At 29.2% G+C, this 27,994-nt stretch overlaps 1 protein-coding gene across 1 annotated transcript; it reads left to right on the top strand.

Moving 5' to 3' along the window:
• The first annotated feature begins 320 nt into the window (after nt 1–320).
• Nucleotides 321–19,591, top strand: LOC116767686 (ras-related protein Rap-2b). The gene is made up of 3 exons (XM_032658131.2): nt 321–491; nt 15,750–16,185; nt 17,576–19,591. The coding sequence occupies exons 1-3, from the start codon at nt 403–405 to the stop codon at nt 17,894–17,896; spliced, it is 846 nt and encodes a 281-aa protein (XP_032514022.1). The 5' UTR covers nt 321–402; the 3' UTR covers nt 17,897–19,591.
• Nucleotides 19,592–27,994: the final 8,403 nt, after the last annotated feature.

A 27,994-nucleotide genomic window follows, 5' to 3' on the forward strand; every position in this document is an offset into this window, starting at 1 on the left:
AATACCTCACTTCATATATTGTGATTATCTGTCGCTTTTTAAAAAATATTTCGTAATTCTAATACAATATCAAGTGACAAGTACGATAAAAATGATAAAATAAACAGAAAATCGATCGCGACGAAAGCTCTCGCTAAGTATACGATGTTTAAATTTCAAACAACTGTTCGCTTTCTATGTAAAAAAAAAAACATAAAACAAAATACTATATAGGGCTTAAAAATTTCAAAATATAATAGTGAGACATTTTTATTGTGTTTTTTTTTTATCGGTTTTACTGCGTAGTGGGTCGGGTCGTCATTCGTCGTCTGACCGCCGCGAACACCGCACGCGTGCGACCGCTGCATACATCCGTAAATACATTCGTGTAATTATGTGTTAAGTGGAATACAAGCATCCAAAATGAAAGGCAGGCATCAATTCCGACGCCGTTTTAGCTTACAGCCATCGTTTCTGAAGGAAGAGTCCGAAGAAGAGAAAAGACCGCACAGGTACATATATGATTTTTTTTTTTAATATTACAAACTTATTATAATAAATATTTATCGGTTACGTGCATTAATTTAATTAATTTTATTTTAAAAATAATTAAATGTAATATTGTATTAAAATTATTTTCTTTAAAACATTACTTACGACTTTATATAATTAAAAGGGCAAACAAACATAAATAACATAGTCATTAATGTGGCATTTGATTAAATGGTAAGCAATTCCATTAAAATATCTATTGTTAGAGAGATTATAATCTTTCGTATACATTAGACGTATTGTGAAGACGTCTTTGAAGTCGTTTCCTGAGAGGCAATTGTCTCCAATTCATTAATCTCGTTAACTGTCTACTGCTGCTATTATTTTTTTTATTTTACTAATGAATATCTACTTTAAAATGGTTTGTTTTATTAAAAATTATTAAAGTTCTGCTTGAATGAATAAAGAATATGTTCTTAAATAAGAAAATGATAATCTTATTGAAATGGTTTCAGCAAATAAGCACGTTTCTATTGTAACAGTAAATATGATTGTAGCACCGTCTCGTAGAACCTGTAGAGTTGTATTGACTACAACATTATCTTTTGTTAAAGGTCTTATTTTGTTGCACTTTAAGTTAAATAAGTTCAGAAAATTATACGTTTGAAAATATTCTTTTGGCTAGTTCTTGAGTTATGTATATTTTTTCTTAACTAGAATAGACGCTAAATTAAGATAATAAAGATATAGTTTCTGAAAAAACGAGATGCCTCCATATGTTTACGCTGGTTGTTGTCTTTTTTTCGGCTCTTAAATACTTTAAAAATTATTCTGAATCTCGGAGTTATTCAAAGATTATAAATAATACATCTTTTTGACTTTTATTCCTTTATACATAAATAGTTCGATACAACATTTAAGTAAGATTAATTTATAGTATATTTGAAAAGAAGTCATATTTGTTGTTCGAAAATAACATAAAGAAAAAAACAGATTTCTATAAAAATACAATATAAGCTATGTGAATGAAGACGCCATTCAGTTCCAAAATTAAAAAGTTTTTAAGGACAAAGTACTATACAATAAAGTATGCTACTTAATTCTGAGACAAATTTGATTATTCTTTGAAAAGTTAAGTCGTAAACTATAGAAATTTATTGAATTAACAATGTTTTGTATGAGTAGAAAATATTTATCTTTTTTTATTTATATTATTCTTAAAATTTAAATAAGAATTTGTTCCTTTAATAGTAATACTAATATTATTTTACTCAGTTTGTTGAAATATTATTCATAACTTATTTAATTTCTAAACAAACTAGGCAAATAGATATTTTATTGTAGTAAATGTTAAGCTAGAACAAACTGACATCAAAGAATAATCTGATCAAAATTGTCGTTTGTTTCCTACGCTTACGAGAAAGGCTTATAAAATAATTATTTCCTATTTTAAACAAGCACCTTTTTACTTCGTAGCGGTTGAACGTACTTCAAGGTTTATGATTTTGTAGAAAATTTTATATATACAAGAATAAACCTATTACTTACTTATAACATTATTTGATTAAACGGAGTAAATTAGTATGTGTAAATATAACAGGCGCACCAAAGCTTTTGTATTTATATGAAAAATGATTATATTTAGATAATAACCTCAATAAGTACTACATATATATTTTCGTCTGAATTATCTGACACAAAAGGTATATATATACGTATTGCAATTGTAAGGGTGTCTACTGATTAGTAGACATCCACCTATACAATTATATGTTTATTGTTTTATTATTTATGTATTTATATTTTCACGAGTAACGGTAATTGAATGTTGATTAATTCGATTTCTTAAAAGAATATTTAATATTCGTAAAACGAGGATTGATTATCTTTAAATAAGTGACTTTTATAATTCAATATAAGTATCGTGAAATTGATGACTATAACACATTCGGTAAAATCATTTTCTCCGAAAGAAAACAACATCTTATTTGACTGTTAAAATTGGAAGCAGCTTTCTCTATCTTATGGATAGCTGTACGACTTGTTTTCTATACATTTTTGTTCGTTTGTGAAAAAAAATATATCGATAAATCATTAACACTTTTGCGATCTTTGACATCGATGTAACCCTTGATTTTTTTTCAAATTCTGACCGCTTGCAGTTCGTAATGGTTTTATCACACGGAAGATCAACTGAAACATGGTTCAAAATTTGCTAGAAATATTTTCACTGCCCGCAATAAGTTCTGACATATTTTAGGCAAAGTGGGTTTTGTTGGGTAGCAGCACTATAACAAACACGGAATACATAACAAGGATTTGTGTACTTTAAATATTTCAACTTTTACATTTAAGTTACACTGTAAACATATGATATATGTATATTTATAAACATACTTTAACTGAATAAAAAAATACTATCAGAAATAATGTGGTCTTCTGGACTGTAATGTTGTATCGTTCAAGAAAACTTTTTTTGGACGTTCCAGGTAAAAGAGTAGGCAAAAACCATAAATAATTATTTTTTTCTACCAATTTTCGCCTTGATATTAGTCGTTTATACATACTTATACCGACGTCTGTTTCTATTCAAACAACAACGATCTCTTTTGATAGATTATATCATACAACAACGAGTTTATTTCAAAAAAGAAAAAACGTAATTTATATTATACAAAGTATTAGAATTATGATTTGAAGCAAAGAAAAGTGTAAGGAGCTTCAAGCCTGGGATAAATCTTTTTGTAGCATTGATTTTTTAAATATTTTTTTAAATACCTGCGTCTATATTCAGGGGAATGTCGAAACGACGTTGATACCATATTTAATAATTTTGGATTATGTATGACTAATAAAAACCTACATTAATTGACCCTTTCCGTTATACAAAAAAAATTAAAACTATTAATATCTGTCAAAATATAACAGATACTATAGAAGAGAATGTGACATATTTTAACGTCAGCCACAATGTAAACACCGTCAACTCTTTTATGAAACTATCCTTTTATGTGCGAATAAAAGCCAGCGACGTCGCACCCTTTTCGCTCTGTAACATTATTATCGTCGAATCATATGATATTAATGTTTGTTTCTAAAAGCCGAGTAAATCGTTAGACTGCACTTAAAGAAGTCTGCGAGTATCAAGAGTAATGGCTACTTAAATTTATTTATAAACATCAAGCTTAGAGTACATACAGACATAAAAATACTGTATACGAGGTTATAAAACACAGAATAATTAATGTTTAAGCATTAAAATAAACAATCTTGTTCCAAAAGATCGAAATGATATTAAAATATATTTTATATGTGTTTCAATTGTTAAATTAAAATTTGTCTATTTTAGCGTTTATTTGCTCGTCTTTACGATTTCATTATTTGGCCAATAGTCATTAAATTTAATGATGGTATTATCGGCAAAAATTTACAGTGGTCACATTTGGTAGACTCAGCGTTTTCGGGCACACTTAAAGGTACCTCTGTCTTTCATTATGTCTTATACGAGAACAAGGCTTAATTTTTTATATGTGTTATTTATCAGTGTCTAACTTATGTCCATTTCTCACATCAGTTAACAAAGAGTAAAATCAAAACAGTTTTTTTTATCTTGAAAATTTTCTATTCCTAGAGAATAAAAACTTTTAACGAGAAACGTGGACACGTACGATATTGAGTATTTAATCGTGTTGTTCCAGATTTAATATTCTTTCGGATATTAATATTTTGTTTGAAGACGTGTGGATATAGATTTTCATCTTAATTGTCCTACTCAATCGCTACGAGGGTTCTTGATTTTCACAGGATATGTGACAAATCACATTTTGCGGGAAAAGACTGGATTGTATCGTCTTTCATTGCTAGTGTACTCTTATTAGTTAAATAGTTTTATTGTTATCTTCTACATAATGTATTAAAAAAAAAGAGATGTCGAGAAGGTATCAAATAAAAATCTTTCTTTTACCATTAATGTTCGTGAATAAGGGTACGGATATCCGGTACAACAGTAATAGATCATGAAGGATCATTTTGAATTCTAGATCAGGTCATTTAAAATTAAATTTAAATTCATACAAAATGGAACCCAATAACGAAATTGTAATATACAAAAGTAGAGCTTTTTACTTCGGAAGATACAATCTGTTACGAACCTAAATTTTTTAGGGATGTAAAGACAGTTTACAAAAATAATTTTAATACCTCTTATTCCTCGATCGAAATGGAAACTTTAGTCAAAAAGGTCTTTTAGTCCGATGGTATGTTAAAAATGTAAAATAATTCCTGTTAAAATATGGTTTAGAGATTCTCATACGTTATAGTGTATCGTTTCTTAATAGTTTTTACTATGATCTCAATATTGTCAGTAAAGGAATCCGCTCATTCATTTATGGCAAGTACTATAAAATTAGTAAGATGTTATTTTACTGAGCCACTTCATAGCTGTAACTTTTTTTGAGATAAATTCCATTCTAATCTCTAAAAGTCATGCTAACTTATGGCATCATATCGTCGAATGGATTCAGTTACTTCAGCTTTTTCTGTAAAAGGAAAACGTTTTCTCTTTGTGGGATATATACTCTCTATTTTCTTTAGTGGTGGGTAAAATTCTCAAACTGTAACTCAATCACCAGTCCACCGGTCTGGCTTAGTTAACCCAATAACTAATTGAATGATAGTTCGCTCCTTGGACATTACAAAAGTATTAACAATCTTCAAAAAAAATTGTTTTCAATAATCTTTTAAGTTTTTTCGATTATCTATATAATTTTATCATTGATTTTGCACTCGATAGACTTATTTTCAATTTATAACTTATAACTTTTTATTGATATCGAATGAAAGAGTTCTATTATAAAATTCATTTTGTATATTACATTGCAGACAGCATTAGGAAATCTTTTATTAATATTTTTGACACTTTTTAAAATTAATTTAAAGACTTTGATCTTCTTATATTAATGGTACTTCTTATTGATTCAGTTTGATTTATAGTTTTGTTATAATTTCTGCAGATCGATCACATATTTCGTACTATGATTATCACTGAAACGAAGTACACAATTTGAGGTTATTTATTTTGAATGTAGTAAATAAACTACAGAGACGTCCAATTGGCTCCTTCTTGGACAACTCGCCAATCGTAAAAAAATACCAATTCAATAAATAACGATCATAAGCTAACTTCGATTGCCCGAAACGACTTAATTGAGATATAACTTACATCCAGCGGTGAGTAAACCATAAAACAATTATGGTATCCTGAAAAATGTTATTTAACATTGTATAAAAATATATAAAATTAAATTGCAAGTTTTCTTACTGTGACAGAAATATTATACTATGTATATAATATGGTTAACTGATATGACAGTTGGTTCTTGCAGCGGTTAAAGCTGTTGCGTCCTTTAGTTAAAGTTCAATGTTCCTTTTCAACTTCCGCTGCATCACATAAATAATATCTTGTTTAATGTTTCAGACTCTTTAACGGCGTGTTCTAAATGAGCCCTTACTTTATATAGGGTGATCATTGCCGTCAATATTTTTAGGCGCTCAGGAAATTTAGGTCGTAAAGCTCTTATATTGTTATTGCCTTACACTCAACACAGACAATCTCGAATGTTTATGTGTATTGTAAAAGTAAAATATTATCTTCTATTTCATTAAATAAGGACAATAATTTGTTTCTTTATACAGATTTTACTGATTCTTTACTAAAATATTATTGTAACTTGATATTGTAATCATTATTGTTTTTCTTACACATGAAATATTTACAAAAATAATATGAGATGTACAAACACAAGGTTACCCATGCCCTAATACAACATGTATGTATGTATATATGTATAGCGCCGAGGCAATGGGATGACTGAGGGCTAGATACAATAAATTAAAATCTATGACTTAAAACTAATGCGTCAGCAGTTTGTGTACAGCCCTTACACTGATCACTGAAAACCTTAGTATATTTTTAGAATTAATTGTATATTTATTTACATTTTACGTTTCGAGATGAATTATATAAATGCCAAATCCGACGTAACGAGATAAAACAGGTTTTGTTATATATTTTTCGGTGATTCTGTAAACAAAGGCCCTTAGTTTCTGAGATTACAACGTAGATAATACGTCGAAAACAAAATAACGTATTATATTTGTTACGGGATATTTATAATTCCGATTGATGTTTATATTCAGCAAAGTTCTACATTAACGAAATGTTACTATATGAATTCAAATTACTTTTTCTAAGCCACAGTCAATTTTAGAAAACATTATAATGAGTACTACTACTAACAATATAATGTTGTAAATACTATGCCAAAAAATTGCAATGTATGTATTAGGATATATAGACTAATAAATTTACCTGTTAAATTTAAGAGTATACATTTAATAAGTGATAATTTATAGGCGGATAGTCACATAATTCTATTTACAATACTGCGTATAATTTTTTTTATTTATATGTAAATTAATTTTATATTTAATTGAGATAACCAACAAATTACGTCTAATCTCTGAGAGTAGATGTTTGTTTCGTTCTAATAAAACTGAATGATAATATTACCTCACGTAGAGTTGTAAGCACTGACATTGTCATTTAATAACGATTTATTATTTAATATTTGTTGTGCATAAGCCACCGAGAAAACAAAGGCTTAACTGTAATCTAGTTATTTTGGTATTTCCCCGCTCAAAATTAAGTTACTCCTAATCAAATTTAGGCGTTGCCGTACTTATATTTGAAGTGATATTGAAATATATTTTTCTTTATTAAAAAGCCCTTCGAATTGCACAGCATTATTAGTTTTCATGGCATTTTCATGGATTTCATAATTTCATTAAATATTATTATTATTACTACATACCCAATCTTTTACGATTGCTTTAAATTGAATCTGGAACTACTTTACGGATAACTAAAACAGTAAGTCGTTTTATTTCGGAAAAATAAAACAGGAATAAGACACATAAATCTCACATTAACATGTTAAATAAAATGTCGTCATATTTTACTAGTCTGTTATTATTTCATCAATGTTAAATAACAGTAATGTATCTGTTAAACAATTTGTAAATATTAAAATCGATATTAAACTTAAGTTTCAGAATATAGAAAGCACTTTAGTAATATTCGTTGTATCAATAATTCAAAGGTATATTTAGAGGTGCCCTCAAGTTGGTATTATAGTCACCGCATAACCATCAACATCTTATCGCCTGGTAGCTTGTTTCTATAACTTGGGTTTGAATATTATTTAATATTAAATGATTTCTGTCGTTTTGCTAGGGATTTTACGATTTAATGAAACAATAAATCCTACTCTAATATATGTATATTCTAGTCAGTGATAAAATAAACAAAAAAAACTTTCTGTAAGATGGGATACGTTTTGATAAGTTATTATATATATTTTTAAAGTATAATAAATATCAGGTGAACTGAAATAAAATATGTGCCTACATTCTACCTACCTTTTATAAGACTGCAATCTTTTAGATTGATATTATTGAAGTAAAAGCTTTTAACTGCTAACTCATTGAGAGTATCACTCAAAGATTACCTAGGTAACAGTGAAAATGTGTAGAAAATGAAAACTTTCTTAATTTAGAAAGTTGCCAATACTTTTATTGTTTTTCAAAGTAATCTCCTTTCCTCTCCAAATATCGTCGCAGTTGATGGAATTACTATCAAAATCAGTGGGCCCATTCTTCTTTATAGATCTCTTCATTTGCATTTTCGTTGGCTTTCAACGCAGCTTCAGGGCTCGTAAAGCGAATACCTCTAATTTTATCTTTATTTCTTGGGAATAAATAGAAGCCTCAGTGCACCAGGTCACGACTGTATTGCGGATGACTCGACACCTGCCATAGTCAAATATTCAACAGCCCGTTTTGCGGCGTGCACTGAAGCATGGTCGCAGTGAAGATGGATGCTGCTTTGAGGGCGCTTGCTGTCGATTGACATACACCAGTATACAGTAACTGTCTTTCCATCTTCTAGCACAACTATCATGAAATGAGTTTTCTTACCAAATAATGAGGCAATCATCTTTTTTTCTGGACTTCTTCCTTTCTTTATCTTAGTTGTCTGATTCTGGAAGAGAAACACCCACTGGGCTGACAGTATTTTGGTTTCAGGTTCGTAGCAATATATCCAGCTTTCATCACCTGCGACGATGTCAAATACAGAATTTGACCACAGCCGTTGAACTTATCTAACATTTGGCTACACCAGTCCATGCGAAGGTGTTGCTGGTCGTCGGTTAAAGTATAGGATATCTATCTGGTATCAAGCTCCCTGACGGCTAAATGTTTGTGTAATATTTTTTTAACTTAACTTATACTACTGCCTAGGTTTGCCCGTATCTGCTGATAAGTCACTCTTCTATCTTTCTGTGCGTCGAACATCACAGATGATATCTTTAGTAACCGTTGTTAAAGGACTTCCCTTACGCGGATCATCATTGAGATTGCTACGTCCACTCTTAAACTCGAAATACCAATTGTAAATAGCGGCACGGGATGGGGCTTTATTAAGAAATTCTAAGAGCAGCCTATTATAGCTTTGTTGTTGAAAAGCCCACAACGATAATCAAAAATCCTTGACCGAAAATTTTCTTGTGATAGGTTAATTGTCAGGTGTATCGAGAGTTTTAGATTTGCCATCAATTCACAAAAACAAATAACTAATGTCTGCAATATACTATATAAGTTACCAAAGAGTTCTAAATTTGAAATTCAAAAATAGTTTTTATTAATAAAGTTTCCAACTGTCCCGTTTAAAAATTTTCAGTATTGCCTAAGTGTGATTTGAATAGATTTTACTTGTCTAATCATTATAAAAGTTTCAAATAACAGTGCTAAAGTGTACATTTAATTATATTTATAATAACATAAATATAAAGTATATAATGTGCTAGAAACACTCAGCATTAAAGTTCAATTATTTAGATACATAACATTTTTTACAAATTTGGAAAACTGTGTTAAAAAATATTTCTAGTAAAGTTTTGTTTTAAGTCAAATAAAAAAATATTTACACAAGCATTTAGATACTACTAAAATTATATAAATTTTAAAATAAATCATTACCTTTTTTTATTAAAAGAATTTTAGGAATATAACATAAGCAATACTTTGCTTTTTTGGTTTGCTTTGGTTTCAATACCCAAAAAAAAAAACAATACTTACACACAAGCTTTTATTGCAGTAAGAGAAAAATATTGTTTAATATTATTTGATTTATAATGGAAGGAAATAATGAAGTTATGTGAATCGTGAGTTTCAATCTGGTCTCATTGATTTGTCCACAGATATAATTTAAAAAGGTTCTGTAAATTTGAAACTTATAAAAATATTTTGTGTAATAAGTATGTACTTCCAAACGGGAAATTCCATATTTGTAATTTTTATTTTTTTTTAAATATTTTCATAAGCATTTTTTTGTTCAAACAAGCACAAGCTGTTTATGACCAAGCATATTTTATAATCGGTTTTCTTTGATAGTAATTTTTTTTCTTATTATGAAAAGAGTTGTTCAATTTTTTTTATATATTTCTGATTACAATATTCTCTCAATCTTTGTAGTCATCTTTGCTTTTGCTGGAAAAGCAATCTTATTGGTTTTTGGTCATGTCAAGCAAAACAATTCTAGTTGTCAGATATAGTACTTATACAGTAAGCTAAATTATATTTTATATATTTAATAGCACTAAGTATTTGATATTTTTTCCTTGTGACTTAGTTTTCACTCACAATGTTTCTGCAATTCAAAATATTCCACGTCCATACATTGTTAGTTGACCAGCGGTCACAACAACTGATGGCTAATCCTTTGTGATGTGATATTCAGTTCATGTCAAACGTTATGTGACCACAGTGGAATATTGTAATGAGGAATGGTGAAACGTTGCAGGATACATGTGTGTGATTATTTATAATTAGAATGATATTTGAATAGTATTTCGAATATTCAACTTTTCCCAATACACAATATACAATATTTAATAGTTCAAAGCAACTAGATATGAGCACTATTTGGCTTATTCGTTAATGATAAAATTAAAAAAGGGAATTCTTATATCTTGAGTATTTAATGTCGTGCATATTTTATTTTTTTTGTATATTATATTTTTAATAGATTTTGGATTTTGACGTAGTTGATTTTGCTAAGAAATGAATGTCTCTCCAACAACAATATAAATGACATTTTATTTTGCCATGTGGCTTTTAAATCAGAATAGATTCCAATTATTTACTTAGTATTTGATAATATTCGAAGTCCTATAAATAAGATGTAATTTACAAACTTGTAGTCGTTTAGCTTTTGAAAGTAATTACTTAATAGTAATTAATTAGTTATTTTAAATAATAACAGTATTCTATGTATTACTGCGACTATATATTTTTATATCACATACATAAAAAGAAAAACAAAAATAGAAAAAAAAAATATTTTATATTGAAAACAGATATTGAAAATATTTCGGGAGTGAGATCGCAAGCATGTTTTGTTGATATTTGTTTCTTTGTTATGTTCAGTTATAAGATTGTTATTTGAAAAGAATATTTACAACGATTCTTTTACAGTTGTTACATAAATCTGTTTACTTGAAAAGTAACGTAATTGACATCCTGAAGGAAAGAAAAACCAAAACCGTTATAATTAGTTAATTTAACACATACTTCAACTCCATGTTTTCTACCATTAACTACCACATAGTACGAGTACTTTCACGAAAACAAGCGAATCGAACTCTTTTTACTATAATCAAAATGTAGTACATTTTGATAATTTTCTATTTCGAAGTTTCTATAGTGAATAATTCATTTAATATTTGTACCTTGAATTAAGTTAGTTAGGCAGAGAGTTTTAAATGGGCCTATTATATTCGACGATATGATACTTACTTCCTTTTCAAAAGTAACGTTTGTGATTGATATTTTGATTAAAACGGCATCATAACTACGCCTCATATTACGTTACCGATACCGCACCCAAAGGTACGTAGGGGTTCTAACTATGTTAGATGTCTGGCTATAATTGACAGAGGGCGATCGGTCGACAGGCGGTCTGATAAATTCTTTCTTTAAACATAGACAATTTCTCACATGACATAACAATTATAATTTATAAAACGTATTTTATATTTGTGTTCACACTTAATTGATTTTTTTGTATGTGGATATTTTTTTTAATTATGTTTAGGCTTTATGACCTTGCCATAACAGAATACCTTTCATAATTAACACATACGCATTTCGTTCATATTTTTATGTTTATTACAAATTAGAATATAAATTATTTTTGCTATAAAACATGGTCATTTATGACGGCGATAAACATGAAGTAAGTTTCAATGTAGTAAAAAAATCTGACAATATAGTAATAAATAAGGTGATCAGGTCACTATAAATCATCTAATTGTGATGAAACTCCTGAAGTTATCACAACAGCATTTATTGTTCTGGCAAACAGAAGTTATAATATTTATTATTTTATTCTTCATACCTTCGTAACAGAAGTGCGTAATATATGTTCCGAAATACGGCGATGAATTTGTTACAAACTATGTATAAAAATGTACTCAAATTTGTGGAAAATATATTTTTAATGTTTTGTGATAGTTAAAGTCACTGTTATTGATCGTTGTGATTGCGAAAGATAAGCCATGACATCGACATGTGATACGAAATAGTGCAGATAAAGTATGTGACATTATTCATACGACCGTTCAAAGAATTTTTAAAAGTCATTTGCATACAATACTATCATTTTTAATATATTATTCTGCTCAAGAAAGTTATATAACAATAATATATATTCTGCTGAATATTCTGCTTCTGATGAAATATAGATTGTAAAATGAGATTTCCATTTAACAGTTACGTTATTTAAAATAAATATGAATCTATATTAAACACAATTAGTGGATCTTAGATATGAAACTTGATTCTAAATACAAAATACAGCACACTTTCACTTTCCTATAAGTTGATACGGACAAAGTGTGCGTTTAAAATGTATATGAATAAAAATTAAATAGAAGCAACTTCAAAGTTGTACGTAAATAACTTACTTATGTAAGTATATATATTTGGTAGGTGGTAGAGTCTAGCTGTGGTCAAGTTACTGCAGCTCGAATATGGTCTGGCTCGTCCCGGTACCACCCTCTCACGGAAGATCGCCGTGAAGTAGTCTTAAATTAACTCACTTTGATATACCAACAAAGTATTTTTTGAAGTCGGTGCCTGTCCCTTTTTAAGTAAGAATAGGTAGGAATTTGGGTACTTGAAAACTGGTCAAATTAAATTCTTTTTCGAAATGTCAAAAATGACAGTTTTCAATGAATTTTGATAGGGTGTTGTGACTTAACTTTGGCAAAAATGTCTTTAATGATATTTCCCAGTTTTTATTCATAAAATAGTTTTTTCTTTTGTTTTGAGGCAACACTCCCGAAGTCAAACAACACCTTTTTTTTTGTATACCGAGGAATGTGCTCAACACATATCAGGCCCTGCGGGGACAGGGTGTTGATTATGTGGGGATGGTTAAAAACCGCCTCAGAAGTAGGCAGCCCGACCCACTAAACCTCCGTGAGTTCCTGCGCCCCGCGACACGTTTTTTTTTTATTTAAGTCGAACAACACCTAGTACAACAAAAAAAAGAATTACTTAAATCGAGCTTGTAGTTCCGGAGATATGAGAACACAAATATAAAAAAATACATTGCCGTACATGCTTTAATTTTATAAAATGAAAATACATTTGTTTAAAAGTAACAAAAACGATAATAGAAGTAGTGAACAGTTAACAACACAAGTAACTTAAATTTTGTCAGACTCAAGCAATGAAGAAGAGAATATGTTCATAAGATATCTGGAATACTATTTAGACAGGTGTGTCTCTAGCGTAAATTTGGAAACACTAGGTTTCCTTTCAATTTCCTTACGTAACGTTCAAACCCTAAATAATAGGCCACCTTACAATTGGTATAAGATTATTAGGTATTGGGTTTTATACTATCTTGGCCTTTCACCTTTACAAGAATATAATCTGATACCATGTGTGAGTATATAACATATAAATGGACTAGGGACCAGCCCCGGTTTCGCACGAGCTCTTTAGAAAAATTAAAAAATAGCCTATTTAATTTTGAGAACTATTAAACTTTTATTATGATAACTTTGAAAGGGTACGCCCGATTTAAATGATTTAAAAAGTAATTTACAGATATTGATGTAGGCTTGAAAACGAAGTTATTTATTTTGATAAGACTTAATACCGTATTTATATAAATAGCTTTCCAATAAATGCTCTAGGAATGACAATTTTTAGGAGTTGTAAAATGGATATAGTATGTTATTCTTAAGGTATAGACATATGCCACCGCAGACTTTTCTGTAGACCTATATTAGATACATAATTCCGCCATATATTTTCTTTTGTTTTACCTCAAATATTTTAGGCAGCGTTTTGGTTAAAAGCTCTCAGACGGCTCATGTTTTCCCGACATCTTTAACAAATATCGTTAATGTACATACGAGTAAATACAAAAAATTAACAAGTTATATACTTAAACCTTCCCCGAGAATAACGCTGTCGAGTGGTGATAACTGTTTGATGATCCGTGCAGTAGTTTTCCGTTTATTGCGAACAGACAGATAGACAGATCCGGCGAGGGACTTTGTTTTATATGTATTGGTTGTTTGTTTGATTGATGATATAATAACACTGCTACATATACATTTCTATATTACACTACTAAAACGGCTGACTAATTGTTGACCAGAAAATCATTTCCAAATTGCTGCGTTAAAAATAAATGTAACGAAACAAATAGAATAATTAGCGTTCCATTCTTTCCTTTGAATATTATTTAATGAAAACATGAATTGTTGTAAAAACGTTTATTTTATTTGAATACGATATTATTATATTACATTTAATTAGGTTAATATTTATATATACAAATTATGTAATAACCAAGGGGATTCGTTAAATTTTTACAAATTTTGAGAATGTTTATGACGTAAATAAACATGATATTGACGCCCATTATTAAGTTCTAAATTTGTAATCGGTAAAAATATATATATGATAAAATATAACTAATTTTGGTATCTCTAAAAATCATTGATTGTACATGAATTTACACACAAAAGAAGTGTAAGTAGAGACAAATCTTTAAAACTATAGAATTTTGTTACTTTATCATAATTCTATTGAATATTTAAAAATATACGATAAATAACCTCAAAAGGTGTAGGTGGATAAAGAAAATTAATAACCTTTTCCTAAGGTGCGCGTGAAATTGTTTACATAGGCTCGTTTGTCAAAATGGCTTTTTACATTATGAGTTGATGTAAGTTAAATTGGCGCGGTATATTATAAATATTTACTACACTGTATCTAACAAAGAGCTTTACTCTTAAGCGGACTTAGGGTATTAAAAAAGGTTGGCTGTAAAGTTAAAATCAAAATCAATAATCAATAATACCAAAATATTAAATCTTGTTTAATATTTTCTTTCTTTTCCCAAACATAAGTCATGAGGAACCAATATTTGAGAAAAAATAATAAAAACCACATGTTCTGTCCTATATAGGAAATCGTATTCCTGTTTATAAAAAAGCGGAAGGACTAGTAATTGTCACAGGATACCCTTATTACTCCGGACAGGATGAAATAGAATAGCTTCTTTATTATTTCATTGTCTTGAAAATTATTGTGGATAACATCTCATAAAACTAACAATAGGTGGGCGGTTGATCCTTCAAATTATTAATTACTATAATTTTTTCAGTAACTAATTACATGAAATTTAAGAGGTAGTTTGAATTTGAATACTTGTCAATAGAAAATTTTGAGAAACTCTGAGATCATGTTCTATGAGTTATTTTTTTTCTAATACATGTGAATTGCATATTTCTGAATATTATTCTATTTGTACTCAAGGTTTTCTTTTAAAAAATTATTATGAAAAAACACCGACCCATGTCTGAGGACGTTTTTATCTCCGATGGATATTTCTTTAATTCATAAATTCCTGTTTTATGTTTTTAATCATCAACAAGATACATTGAATCGCTAATTCAATATTATGTTATTTCTCGTTAGTATTATTTATTTATTTAAGGGTTCCCGTTGTTTATTGTTTAAATTAATAATCTTATCCGTATCTTATTTAAGGATGCTAAAGAAAAACATTTTTGACGTTGTAAAATTTTAGTGACAGAACATTATATTAAAGTATTTATTTTTATTCACAGACCAGAGAGGACGGAACATACTGTAACATCAAGCAGTGGAAATTTAGCTAATAATGCAGTCAGACACAAAATAGTCGTCATGGGCGCCGCGAAAGTCGGCAAATCGTCATTAATATGCCAATTTCTATACAACACATTCTCACCAAAATACAAGCGAACCATAGAGGAAATGCATCATGGAGATTTCAACGTAGCTGGAGTTAGATTAACGCTAGATATTTTGGATACTTCGGGGGCGTACGAATTCCCAGCTATGCGCGTTCTGTCTATGCAATCTGCCGACGCATTTATACTGGTTTATGACGTCACAGATGCAAACAGCTTCGCAGAAGTTCGGGCGCTTAGGGATCAAATTCATGAAACTAAAGAAAGTACTGCAGTACCCATAGTTGTTGTTGGAAATAAAGTAGACCTGGCGGAGTCTGGGGAGAGAGAGGTTAGTGGCTTTAGAAATTTTTATCGAGCTTGAGAATAATCAGTTTATGTCTTTGAAACTGACTAGCTTTTGAAAAAAATGTTAGTTTTCAAGTAATCCGATTCTAGTTCTTAATAAACAAATCTGTTTCTTGAAATATTCTATTATTGATAAATTTATTGTTATTGTGTATCTATTTGTATGAGAAACATTTTTGGCACTTCTATATATTCACATACATTTACATATATGTAAATGTCGCCAGTCGGATGTGTTTCCGTCGTGGCCATTTCCTGTTTATTCGGTCTTTCTATTAATAGAGCAGGGTTTATATATATATTTTCTTAAAAATATTATTTGAAATGTTGTTCTCCTGATGCAATAAATAATTTTATTGAAAGATGCATACAGAAATTTTTTGCTTACATAAAATTAACCTTTATATCTACTATATTTATAATTTGAATTTAATAGAGATAATTCTCTTGTAAATTATAGTAAATTGGCTACTTTATTAAACTCTTTACTTGAACCCGGATAAAGGAAGACGTTAGTCCATGTGCTGAACTTTTATCGGAAGTTTGTCACAGAGGTAAAGTGTATTGGAGCTGTGGATTAATGCAGTTACGAGTACGTAGTCGGCTTGTGACAAGTCCGGAACATTCTGGATAATAGCCTTGGGCGTCCGTCCACTCTCCAATATCCGCTTTACTGCGCTTTCTACGTCCGTACTTTCACTACACCATACTTTAAAGTCAATAATTGTTGTGTTAACAATAACTTTTACTCATGTTTATATATTTTATAGATCGGATATAATTATGATAGTGGATCAAGTTATTCATATTTTATTTATATTAAGGATTTTGTGCTCCTAACTGACCAAATAAATCTTTTAATTTGAATCAGCATATTAAACATTTTTTTCGGACATCCAGTAACTCACTGTATAGTATATAAAAGTTTTTTTATACCATTAATTCTATTCGAGAGGTCTAGTAAAATGGCAATAAAGTTCTTGATGATCTTAGCGGGACGTGATGGTGTTAGGACTGAGCTAAGTCTTAGTTATTCAGGTCTCAAAGATATTAAAGAAGCAACACGTGCCATATCTTCAACTACACGGATTTATAGATTAACGTTAGAAAAGTAATAAAATACGACTTAAATGTTTCTTGAAGCACAAATAGTTGTTTCTTCTTAAGATTATTTCTTATACTTCTTTAAGTTTGAATATTGAAAAAAATATTTGAAATATTACAAATATTATTTATATAATGTATTTATAACCAGTTGCATGGATTTCCTTTGTTGTATGTAACAGAGAGATTTGAATTGAAATTTAATATACAAAATTAGAACGTGCCAATTAATTAAAAAGCTTTTACGCTTTTTTATTTTATTCTTTCAGGTGGAATTCCATACCACAGAGTCCGTCGTAACAGTGGATTGGGAAAACGGATTTGTAGAGGCATCTGCTAAAGATAACATCAACGTTTCTCAAATCTTTAAAGAACTGTTGGTGCAGGCTAAGGTCAAATATAATTTATCACCAGCTCTGCGGCGACGACGACGGCAGAGTCTACCGACTGGGCCTCAAGGTCCACCAGGCTCCAGTCCATCGCCTTCGTCAAATCAGCCTCATGTGCCATCACCAGCCCAACTTGCTCATTTGCAACAGATCAGAGAGCGTCATGCCAACAGCAAACGCAATTCTTGTGTCATTTCCTAAATGCGTAAAATTTTTATCTTAAAATATCCTACCCTCCTAAGAGTTAAAGGTGAAATTTGTCTTCCCTTTTAAATTGAAACTTCTTCCATGTCACATCTTGTAATAAGTGATATAAAACGATGAATGTAATTTACTAATCGATGTTTCTCATATTTTTAGTTGACAGTCAAAAATTTTAGCGATGGTGTCTTATCCCACTGACTTGATAATAATAACGCCAATGCTTAGTGCAATTAGTTAGGTTTGGGTATGTTTTCTATTTAATGAAAGGAATGGAAGATGTGAGAAGTTGTAAGACGGAGAATGAAGTAACGTGACTTGTTTGTTGTAAGATTTCGCTTAAACGTTTTAAATCAATGTGTTTTTATTTTTAAAATACGTTTTACCGTCCTGTCAGCCAGTATCTCTCTCATTTCATACAAACTATTATTTTTATCTTTGCAATATTTTTCAATCCAACTTTTTCCATAACCCTCATTTATTATTTATAGTATCTATACAAGAATTTGTTATATTTATATACATGAATTTTAAATATGTGTATGTGTAATAAAGGTAATGATATTCTTATTGAAATATTTACTAAATTATGAATAAAATTTAAAATTCCAATGTATTGCACGTTTACCCCAAACTTTCTGACAGTTGTACCAAAAAATAATTTAATGAATTGTAGACCTAATATATTTTATGAAATTAAAGTGATCTTGTAACATTTGTCTTATTAAAATTTAATATACATATATAAAGTTTTCAACAGAGGATCTTATTTAGAATATATTCCTCTTTCAAAGGGAAATCGTAGTTAAACTTACTTATTTTAAACATTTCGATAGTCAACATCAATTAAAACAAATATCTGTTTTTCTGGATTTGAGACTAGCATTTCATGAAGTTGAACTTTTAAATCTATTTTTACAATTTAAGGATTAAATATAAATCTTCTGAGGTTTTACTAAGTATGGTTCGAAGAAATCTTATTTTTGAAATTATTGTTTATGTTATTTTAGAGTATTTTTAATTTAGTGGTATTCAATATACCTACACAAAGATAGAAAATTCTTCACAAAAGCCGAAACAACTAAGGTCTGAATGGATTTATTCGTTTACTTATGTTATGTAATTTTTTTCAAGAAAATTGAAACGTGGAAAAATTCCTAAGAATTTTTCATATCAAATACCTCCACCATATTTGTGAAATGTCTAGAAAAATAAACAAGATATCTTCCGCTGTAACATTGTGAACATTATTTAAGAATTAAGTAAAATTAATATTTTAAACAATGTTATAAAATTGTGAACATTAAAAAAGTATTATTTATTTAAGTTATTATTTTCAAATGATTTCGAAACGGCTGCCTTCAATATCTTCGAATTACAATTCACAATGTATATATCATGTGCCTTTTTTGAATTTCTATTCTTAGTTGAGAATAGATTTTTTTTAATTCCTTTCACACTTTTAATTAAATTATGTATAACATTCAGTTTTTAAGGCTGTGTGTTGGGAAATTAGTTCAAAAAGTATTTCTAGATAATAAAATCTACAATTATTATATCTGTTTGGTAGTGCTATTGTGTAGTAAGATTCATAATAATACTATGTCATTTATCTTAAGGTATATGTATGTATGTTTCATTTTAACATATATATATTTATTTTCAATTAATAATAATATACCAAATGTATTTGGAGTAATGTTTTATTTCATGTATAACACTTTTCCTATATGAAGTAATTAAAAATATGTCACCACGAAATTTTACTTATTAGGTACAGAAACATTTTTGGAAAATGTATATAATTTTATTCAACATGAAGAAAAAAGGGAGCATTCAAACCGAATATAGTTTTTCATGTGTGTTCGCGTATAGCTCTGTTTTTTAACAACCGATTGCGATGATACTTTTCCTTTTAGAGAGGAGTGGTCTCACCTGGGGTCCCACGATAAAGAAACCAGGATATGATGATAGAATGTAAAAAAATAGAAGGGAACCTTCGGATTTTGTAGCTAATTCAAAATACTTCTGCGGTGTTAACAGCTTAGCACCCGTTCCCGTAAAATATTCATAATAAACAAAATGTAACCTGTCTGGATGTCAAACAATCTCCGTACCAAATTTCATTCAAATCAGTAAAGTAGTTTTAACGTTGTCCCGTCTCGAAAAGTCAGCCAGTCGTTATCCAAACATGATTTTCGAAAAAACCACCCATCACTTAAAATCATTTAGTCAATCACTTAAATATTTTTAATAAGAAATAAATACACTTACAACACAAAATTATAAGGTATTAAGGTTTAGTTAATCAGAAGTTATTATAAAATAATTAGTTCATAATTTTGAATACGGCACATAGCAATTGGTACAATAATATTTTTCGGATATACTACGCGTGCTTTATTTTTGGTTAAAACTACATACTCCCGACGTTTCGGTTACTTTTCAGCAACCGTGATCACGGGCAGTCGAGATGTGTTTCAGCTGGTCCTGTTATTTATCATCTACCGCCATCGATTTCTTAATTTTCTGGAGTGGAGATGATAATGGAGATATGATTTTGCATTTTTTATGACCTGAAATCTGGTCCCAGGTGTTGGTTAGTGTTATTTATCCTATAATCGTTTAATAAACAATAAATTACATAGGTAATTCCCTCGGATAATACTTATAACAGCTTCATTCGTTATAAAGTTCTATAAAACCCATATATCTAGTTATTGTCTTACTTGACAAAGACATTAAACTTCAAAAATAAAACTATATAACTAAACTTATTACTTTATGTAAATAAATTAATTTTTAGTTTTTCCTTTCATGATTAAAAAATATTTTTTTTTATTAATATATCTTATTAAATTTAATATTTGAAGAGTATTTAAACATTTATTTTAGACCATGAAGTGAAAAAAGTAAATTGTTACTACTGACTACCAGCTTTGGAAAGCACTGATGTGATTTAAGTTGAACGGGAATGTCATGGTAAACCATTGTTAGTCGCTCGCACATACCGGGAAAAGATGGTAACTCGAGAGTTTCGATAACGAGTTAGTTCCAATTAACTCCAGAGGTTACGGGAAAATCAATCAAGCAAACGGTGAATCAAGAATTTGTAACAATTTATTAGTAATTTTTCACCATTATTAGAATAGATTTTTCAGGAACATTGTGAACATATTTCAAAAATAATATATTGGAATTTGATTACTTTATTATCTGTGATTAATTACGTAGTCCTGATTACATATTACCAGATATTTAAGTGACTGCTGCTTCTTCATTCGCGACTCCGTCCTAGTACTGTGTGAGAGTAACGCTCTACATAGAGTAGGACTTGCGCTTTGTATAACATCAACATTTGATCCGAGGTTAAATTCTAATTCTACATTTGCCATTCACGATCAAGTGGAGGATAGGTCGATACAGACGTAACCAGAGACTGGTCAGAGCTAGTGTATGGCTGTGAGGCTTCTATGGTGCCTTCGTTTGAATCTTTTGTTGGTAGAAGACCAAGGTAATGTATGATGATCCCTTTCCGGCACCTAAAGTTTTACTAGATTGGAAGGTAAAATTTGAATCATCTTAACCAGAGTGGTCAGTCGGCCTTTTTGGAAACAGCCAGTCTTAATGGTGTTTATTAAAACTAAAGGGTAGCAAAGTTGGGCCAAATCAACAGGTTCACTGAACGGTTCGATTAGTAAGAATTTTTCCTAGTCCCCGATGTGCGATCGATAAACATAGTATTTACTAACTTGCTGAGCTTTTAGAATTTGAGGTCTTTAAGGCTGATTGATACATCGACAATAGATATTAATGATTATGAATTTACACACATAGCCCTGGGTGTTGCTGAATTATTAAAAATCACAAAGTGAAAACTGGATATATAAGGCACTCCACGTCTGTAAGACATTAAGCACCTGGGGCTCTGTCAAAACAGCCTTTGCGGCTTACTAATGTTTGGATGGTGATGAACTAGTAAGAGGTTAGAAATTAAATAAGGGAGCAAATTTGAATAATTATGAAAATTACTCATTTTGTTTTTTGTTGAAAGAATAGTTGATTTGTCTTAACTTACATGTGAAATTTAAATTTTTTTAAAAATATTTCAAATAATTTTGTGTAGAATTTGTCGCAGTAATAAATAAACCTTTCCTTTTGATAACATTGTTTTCGTAACATAAACTTGACAAACAATTGAAGCTCTTTTATGACATTCGAATTTTACATTTGAATAGTTTTTATGAGACTTAACCCATCTTATGTTTTGACTTTTATATGCTTAGAACGTTAAAAATAAATTCCATATTATGAAGGTTAAACAAAAATGATTTTATGATGAAAATAATGGTATGTTCGAGATTTCGTCTCAATACCTTTGTAGAAGCATTGTTATCCAATAAGGTGTGATAGTTAAAATTAATAACTCGTACATTGAAACCATTTTAAACATTCATTTTTAAATCGCATTTAGTTAAAAGTATCGAGGTAAATCGACATATTAAACTGTTATGAATAGTAATCGAAAATCTTCAACCTAACATTTGTAATTTTAAAAATTTATTCTATAATTATATAATAATATAATTTATGAGCAATTAACATAATAACATGTACGAAAATATACTTATATTAAAATTAAAACATAGAGATTTGGGGTGTAAACAACGATGCTGTTTAACAGAGGGATTGTGCTTAAAATTTAATGTTATTCGATATAAAATTGTATACAGGACACAAGATTTTTTGTAGAAGGTAGACTTGAAATATTTTTTAATATTTGGCATAATTGAACCGTCAGCTAGAAATAAATTTACTAAAATTACATATGTTATTACACAGAACGTTTCTAAAGGCTTCTTCATGGCTAGTTTATTTTGTCTGGTTTGATTAAATAATTATAATAATTCTTCATAACAGTATATCCTTCAAACCAAAGTCCATGGACACTTCTCACATTTTATTATATTATTAAATGAGAGGAAAAACGTATACTTCTCTTATCTTTTTGCTGTCGGGACAGAAAACTTTACCCTTTTGCTGGTAATGCATTTTGTTGGCAATTTTAATGCACAAAGTGATAAGTTTTGCAAATAAATCCCTTTTAACCAACGTCAATATAAATCAACTGTTTTGATGCCCATTCATTTAATTAATTTAAAATCGTTAATGACATTAGCTTCAAAAACTATCGAAAAGCTCAATCATATAACGATCACATACAATATTGTTTATTACGTAATTTAATTATGTTTTTGATATTTTGCATTTCTATATTAGATGACAGCGACATAAACGACAAACTACAGTATATAATTATACCTCCGGTAATAAATCTCTGTCGGAAATTAAGTAGAAAAGTTTCTGGAGAGAGTGAAGCAAATGTGATCAATGTCAATGAAGCAACAGTTACAACTTAATCTTGTTCAATACTCGATCTTTCAATACGACTCTAAAGATGTGTATTTTTCTGGTGTTTTTGCTATAATTAAATTTTTTTGTTACGACAATAATTTTATGGCACATGTTTTTAAATTCATATATTTTTTTATATAAATATTCTGTCCGTAAAAATGCTTACAAGTTAGAATTTCAGGCAGCGGTGTCTTGTATTATAGACTAAGACTCTAGCGTCTAGAGAAAGCCGATTAGAGAAATTGATTTCGTGAGAAGTAATTCGCTAAAGTATTATGACATTTTAAAAAACCCAGGTACATTTCATTCTTTGTAAACTCTTAGCAGATTTATCTACAGTGAATACATGAGCTTATCAATTCAATAAAAAAAAAATTAGATTAGAATTTCAATCCGGACATAAAAATTAGTAATTTCCAAATAATTAAAGTACGTTCTCATCACTAAATAAGTATTTACTTCAAAGAACAATTATTTATTACAAGTGATCAAAGAAACAATAAAATCGGTCTGTCTATAAAACAAATAACTTTTAACCATCACATTTATTAGTGTGATATCGATTATTTGGAATTAATACGGCATGGGTATTGATTAGTACGAAATTAATTCAATTATATTTAGATAATATTACTTTATTGATGTAAGTATCATTTACTAAAGGACCAAGCCTTATAAATTTGAAAGTGGTATTTATGAACTGATATGACTATTTATAGGAAATACTTAAATTTTTATCATCCTTCACTAACATTTAGTGAAACCACACACATACACGAGTGGAGATAGACTCAAACTTATAAAGATTTTTGCTAAAATAATGTAGAAAGCATTAAGCATGTTGCGTAGTATAAATGACATTTACTCTTTTTAAATACAAATAAATTAATTCTAAGGCACCATAATTCTTTCAATGTTTATGTAATCCGATAGAAAGATATAATTAACAAAAGTATTATTGAAAATATGATTAAACTTTTTCGTTAACATGTTAGAAAATACACAAACGGAATTTCAACGACAAAAGAATTTAAAGCAACGAGTGAAAATTAATATAATGACAAAAAAATATATACACTTTTCGATATCAGACATAAATATCTAATAATAATCATTTACTGCAGCCTCAATAACCAACGAGCGGTAATGACCGATAACTGAAGCACGCTGCCTGTAGCCGATCGAAGATACTCACAGTCGCCTAAAAGGTTGAGTATACAGTTATATTATTAATGACATAAATTATCAACTTTTTATATATGTTTTATTCAATTCACAAGTTTTGACGAAAAGAAACTAATGTATTGAATGTTATTTTATTTCATCATAATTAAATAATATATATATGTATATTGCATTCAGGTTTTGTACTTAAGGTTTCTCGGGAAAAGATAGTTTTTTTAAATAATCGTAGCCTAAACCAAAAGTGTAACTACCATGAATAAACTTAATAGAGATTGAAACTTAACTGACCAAAAAAAAATCTTTTATTATTTTTTATCTGCATTAAACTTATTTGTTACGGATTCTGTTCAGCTGTATACACCAACGGCGTCACTTGTTGCGCAGAGCATCGATCGATAGACCTTGCTGGGACAACTGCTTGTCACCTCTCGCTAGACTTGATAGCCAACCTGGTACAATATCCTTGTGAAAAACGAGAGCTCGTCTTTCATTTCCGAATTATGTTTAAGAAAAGTTGAAAGCAGTTTGAAGATATTGATACATGTTTTGGTATCGTCTTATCTAATACCCATTGTTGCGAAATAAGGTCAAACCCTTTTTTCAAAGATATGAAATCAAATTAAATAAAATAACATTGATAAAGGATCTCTTTATAAATAATAAAACGGTCTTTATTTTACTGCGATAAAGATTTCTCACACTTCGTTTTCGTAGACGAAAAAGTTATGTTAGATAATCCAATTAATCTTTGTAATACTAAATTTATCTTTCTGTTGGAGGTTCAGAAAAACATAATATTAAAACACGAAGTTTCAAATGACCGACTGTCTAGGTGAAGTGAAAGAAAAAATAACTGACTGACAAGAACGGATCCATTATAAAAAGTTGTTCTATGTGAACGGTTTACTTAACAAGAGGTGAAGTAAATACTTGGGTGTTATCACCAAAAAAATCTACCACCTTTACAAACGCCAGGTGTCTACGCCACCGGCTGTAACTGCGTTTGTTCCTACAATGGCCAGTCAAAGACAATTATTTTGAAAAGGTTCAAAGTAAATAAATAATAACACAGAACTAACTGAAATCGGAGAAAAATTCGGCCGACATATACAACCGAGTACCGTGTGATTGCAATCAGTAAACAAAAAAAATCTGAAATGTTGTATCCAGTGTTTTGGAATACGTTCCGTTGCTTTTATTCGTAAATATGGATACAATGACTATTCTGTGAAGTTTTTTTACGAAAAAAATGAGGTCAGATAAAGATTCGTTTGCCTCGGTTACAGAGTGTCGCTTTAGCTGTAAGCTTGTGAAAAAAGAAAAATAAGGGAAATATATGAAGACCAGGATATTCTATAAAGATTTCTTGTAAAGGCTAAATAAGTTAAATTATATTCCGATCATTAAATACCATATGAGGTTAATAATGTCTGAAAATTAATTCTTAATTCCTTAAATCGTAGTTTTGAGATGTTCAAATAAATATCAAATAAGGTTAATGAAACGAAAGGCAGAGATCACATAACATACTATAAAAGGTTTTAATCGACGAGCTCTTAAAAGGTTTATTCACCTGAGAATATTTCAACCTAACGAACTATGAAATAGTCTGAAGGGATCAATCAACTACCGTTCCTATATGTTTTATGTTCAATAAAATGAAATTAAACAAGAGCTTTTTTCACATATGTACAATTTATCTTTAATTTGAAACAAAACATATACTATATATATATATATATATATATATATATATATGTGTGTGTGTGTGTGTGTGTGTGTGTGTATGTGTGTGTGTGTGTGTGTGTGAGTGTTTGTGTGTGTGTGTGTGTGTGTGTGTGTGTGTGCGTGCGTGTGTGTGTGTGTTTAAATTAAATACCAATATAATGATAAAGATTCCAAGTATGATATAATTTAATTTTTAGAATAACTTTTTATAACTGATATTATTGAATATGTAATAATACATTGCAAATAGGAGTAGTAACAACTTATTCAATAAGAGAATTTCATTAAAAAAATAATAATTTCGTTCTAAATTGTAAATGTAATATATAAAGTGTCTCTTCTAAATTAAACATCCTGCAAAATGATATTCATATCTCTATAGCAGTCTCGGGGATCAAGAGCTCGAGGAAATTGATTTTTGAAGCACGCGTCGTAAGATTTTACATCATGATTTACATTGTTAACGAAATATAATATCTTTCAAATGTTTGTTATGATTTTTTTTTATAATAATATATCTTTTCTAGTCATATATTTAACAGTTATTTGTTAGTTAGCATTGTTATTAAAAATGTATAAAATTGTAAGCTTCTTAATAAAATATTTTGATATTTATGAATTATCTCCGTTGTTTTAAAGGTTCGGCGAATTGAAATACTGTTTAAATATTTTAAGTTGAAATAACTTATTTTATGGTCCGAGTTCCCAGAGATTGCGTTTCTGAGAGGTCGTGATTGAATGGGCGATATAAATTTAATCTTGCGTATAATTTACGGTAAAATATAAAAATCTCTTTTATTTACGACTTACATTACTAAAATTAATAATTATATCTACCTAAAATAAATATATTAATATTGGACTAAAACAATCAACTATTCATTGATTGAATACAAATAAAAAAAAAAAACATTTTCAAATTAATAATATAATAAAGGTATGTTAAAAGATATATGAAATAAGAGACTCGTATATTAATCTTTACGAATATAGTGTATATTGTGGTGGAAAATTAATTTCTATATAAAAACAATATATTTAATGGAATAAACATTCAAAGTCAGCGCAATAAACAGCTTCGTTGTACGAAGTACATCGAGGGTCATGACGAACTGACAGGTGTGCGAATCGCAATCTCTTACTCTTATAATTCCTTGACTCACAACGCTATAAAAAGGTTAAAATTTTCCAAGCACTTTGGTTTGGGAACTCACTCACCTGAAAACTCCATTCGTTCTTCGGATAATCTTTTCCTTACATTAGTATTCTAGCCTCACATCTCTGAAATTCTACGCGGTGTTATCATAAACCTAGTTAATATAACTTTCTTTGGTCATTGACTAGCGTTTTTATAAGATTTTATTTCTTTATCATTACTTCGATTAAGCTTTATTTTTTAAAAACAGTACATACAACATTACCTAAAAATTTTTAAAAACATACCGTTTGACATTATACGTAACTCACGAAGCATGAAGAAAATAAATAAATTCCTTTACATTGCAATAATATGGGAATTAAAACTCATTTGAGACAAAAGAAGACTTTAAACAAAGCAAAAGGTCAACAGGTTAACTGTGATCAGTTCCAAGTCTATTTATGTTAAGTCTTAGTGGAAAGTTATATTAACTTATAACAGGCACTATCTGACTTTGGCAGTTGTATTAGTTGTTGTAAATAATTACTATCTTAACGAATATCATTTCTCCCGATATAAATAGGTATTTCAATATAAAGAGATGTTTTAAAAGTGAAATTCTAAAATTAATA

This window comes from Danaus plexippus (genome assembly GCF_018135715.1).
Source record: "Danaus plexippus chromosome 9 unlocalized genomic scaffold, MEX_DaPlex mxdp_24, whole genome shotgun sequence".
In the NCBI taxonomy this organism is placed as follows: Eukaryota; Metazoa; Arthropoda; class Insecta; order Lepidoptera; family Nymphalidae; genus Danaus; species Danaus plexippus.

Coding starts and splice junctions, on each gene's coding strand:
- LOC116767686 (XM_032658131.2), top strand. CDS start 403: ATGAAAGGCAGGCATCAATTCCGACGCCGTTTTAGCTTACAGCCATCG. Junction 492..15,749: donor GAAGAGAAAAGACCGCACAG/GTACATATATGA, acceptor TTTTATTCACAG/ACCAGAGAGGACGGAACATA. Junction 16,186..17,575: donor CGGAGTCTGGGGAGAGAGAG/GTTAGTGGCTTT, acceptor TTATTCTTTCAG/GTGGAATTCCATACCACAGA.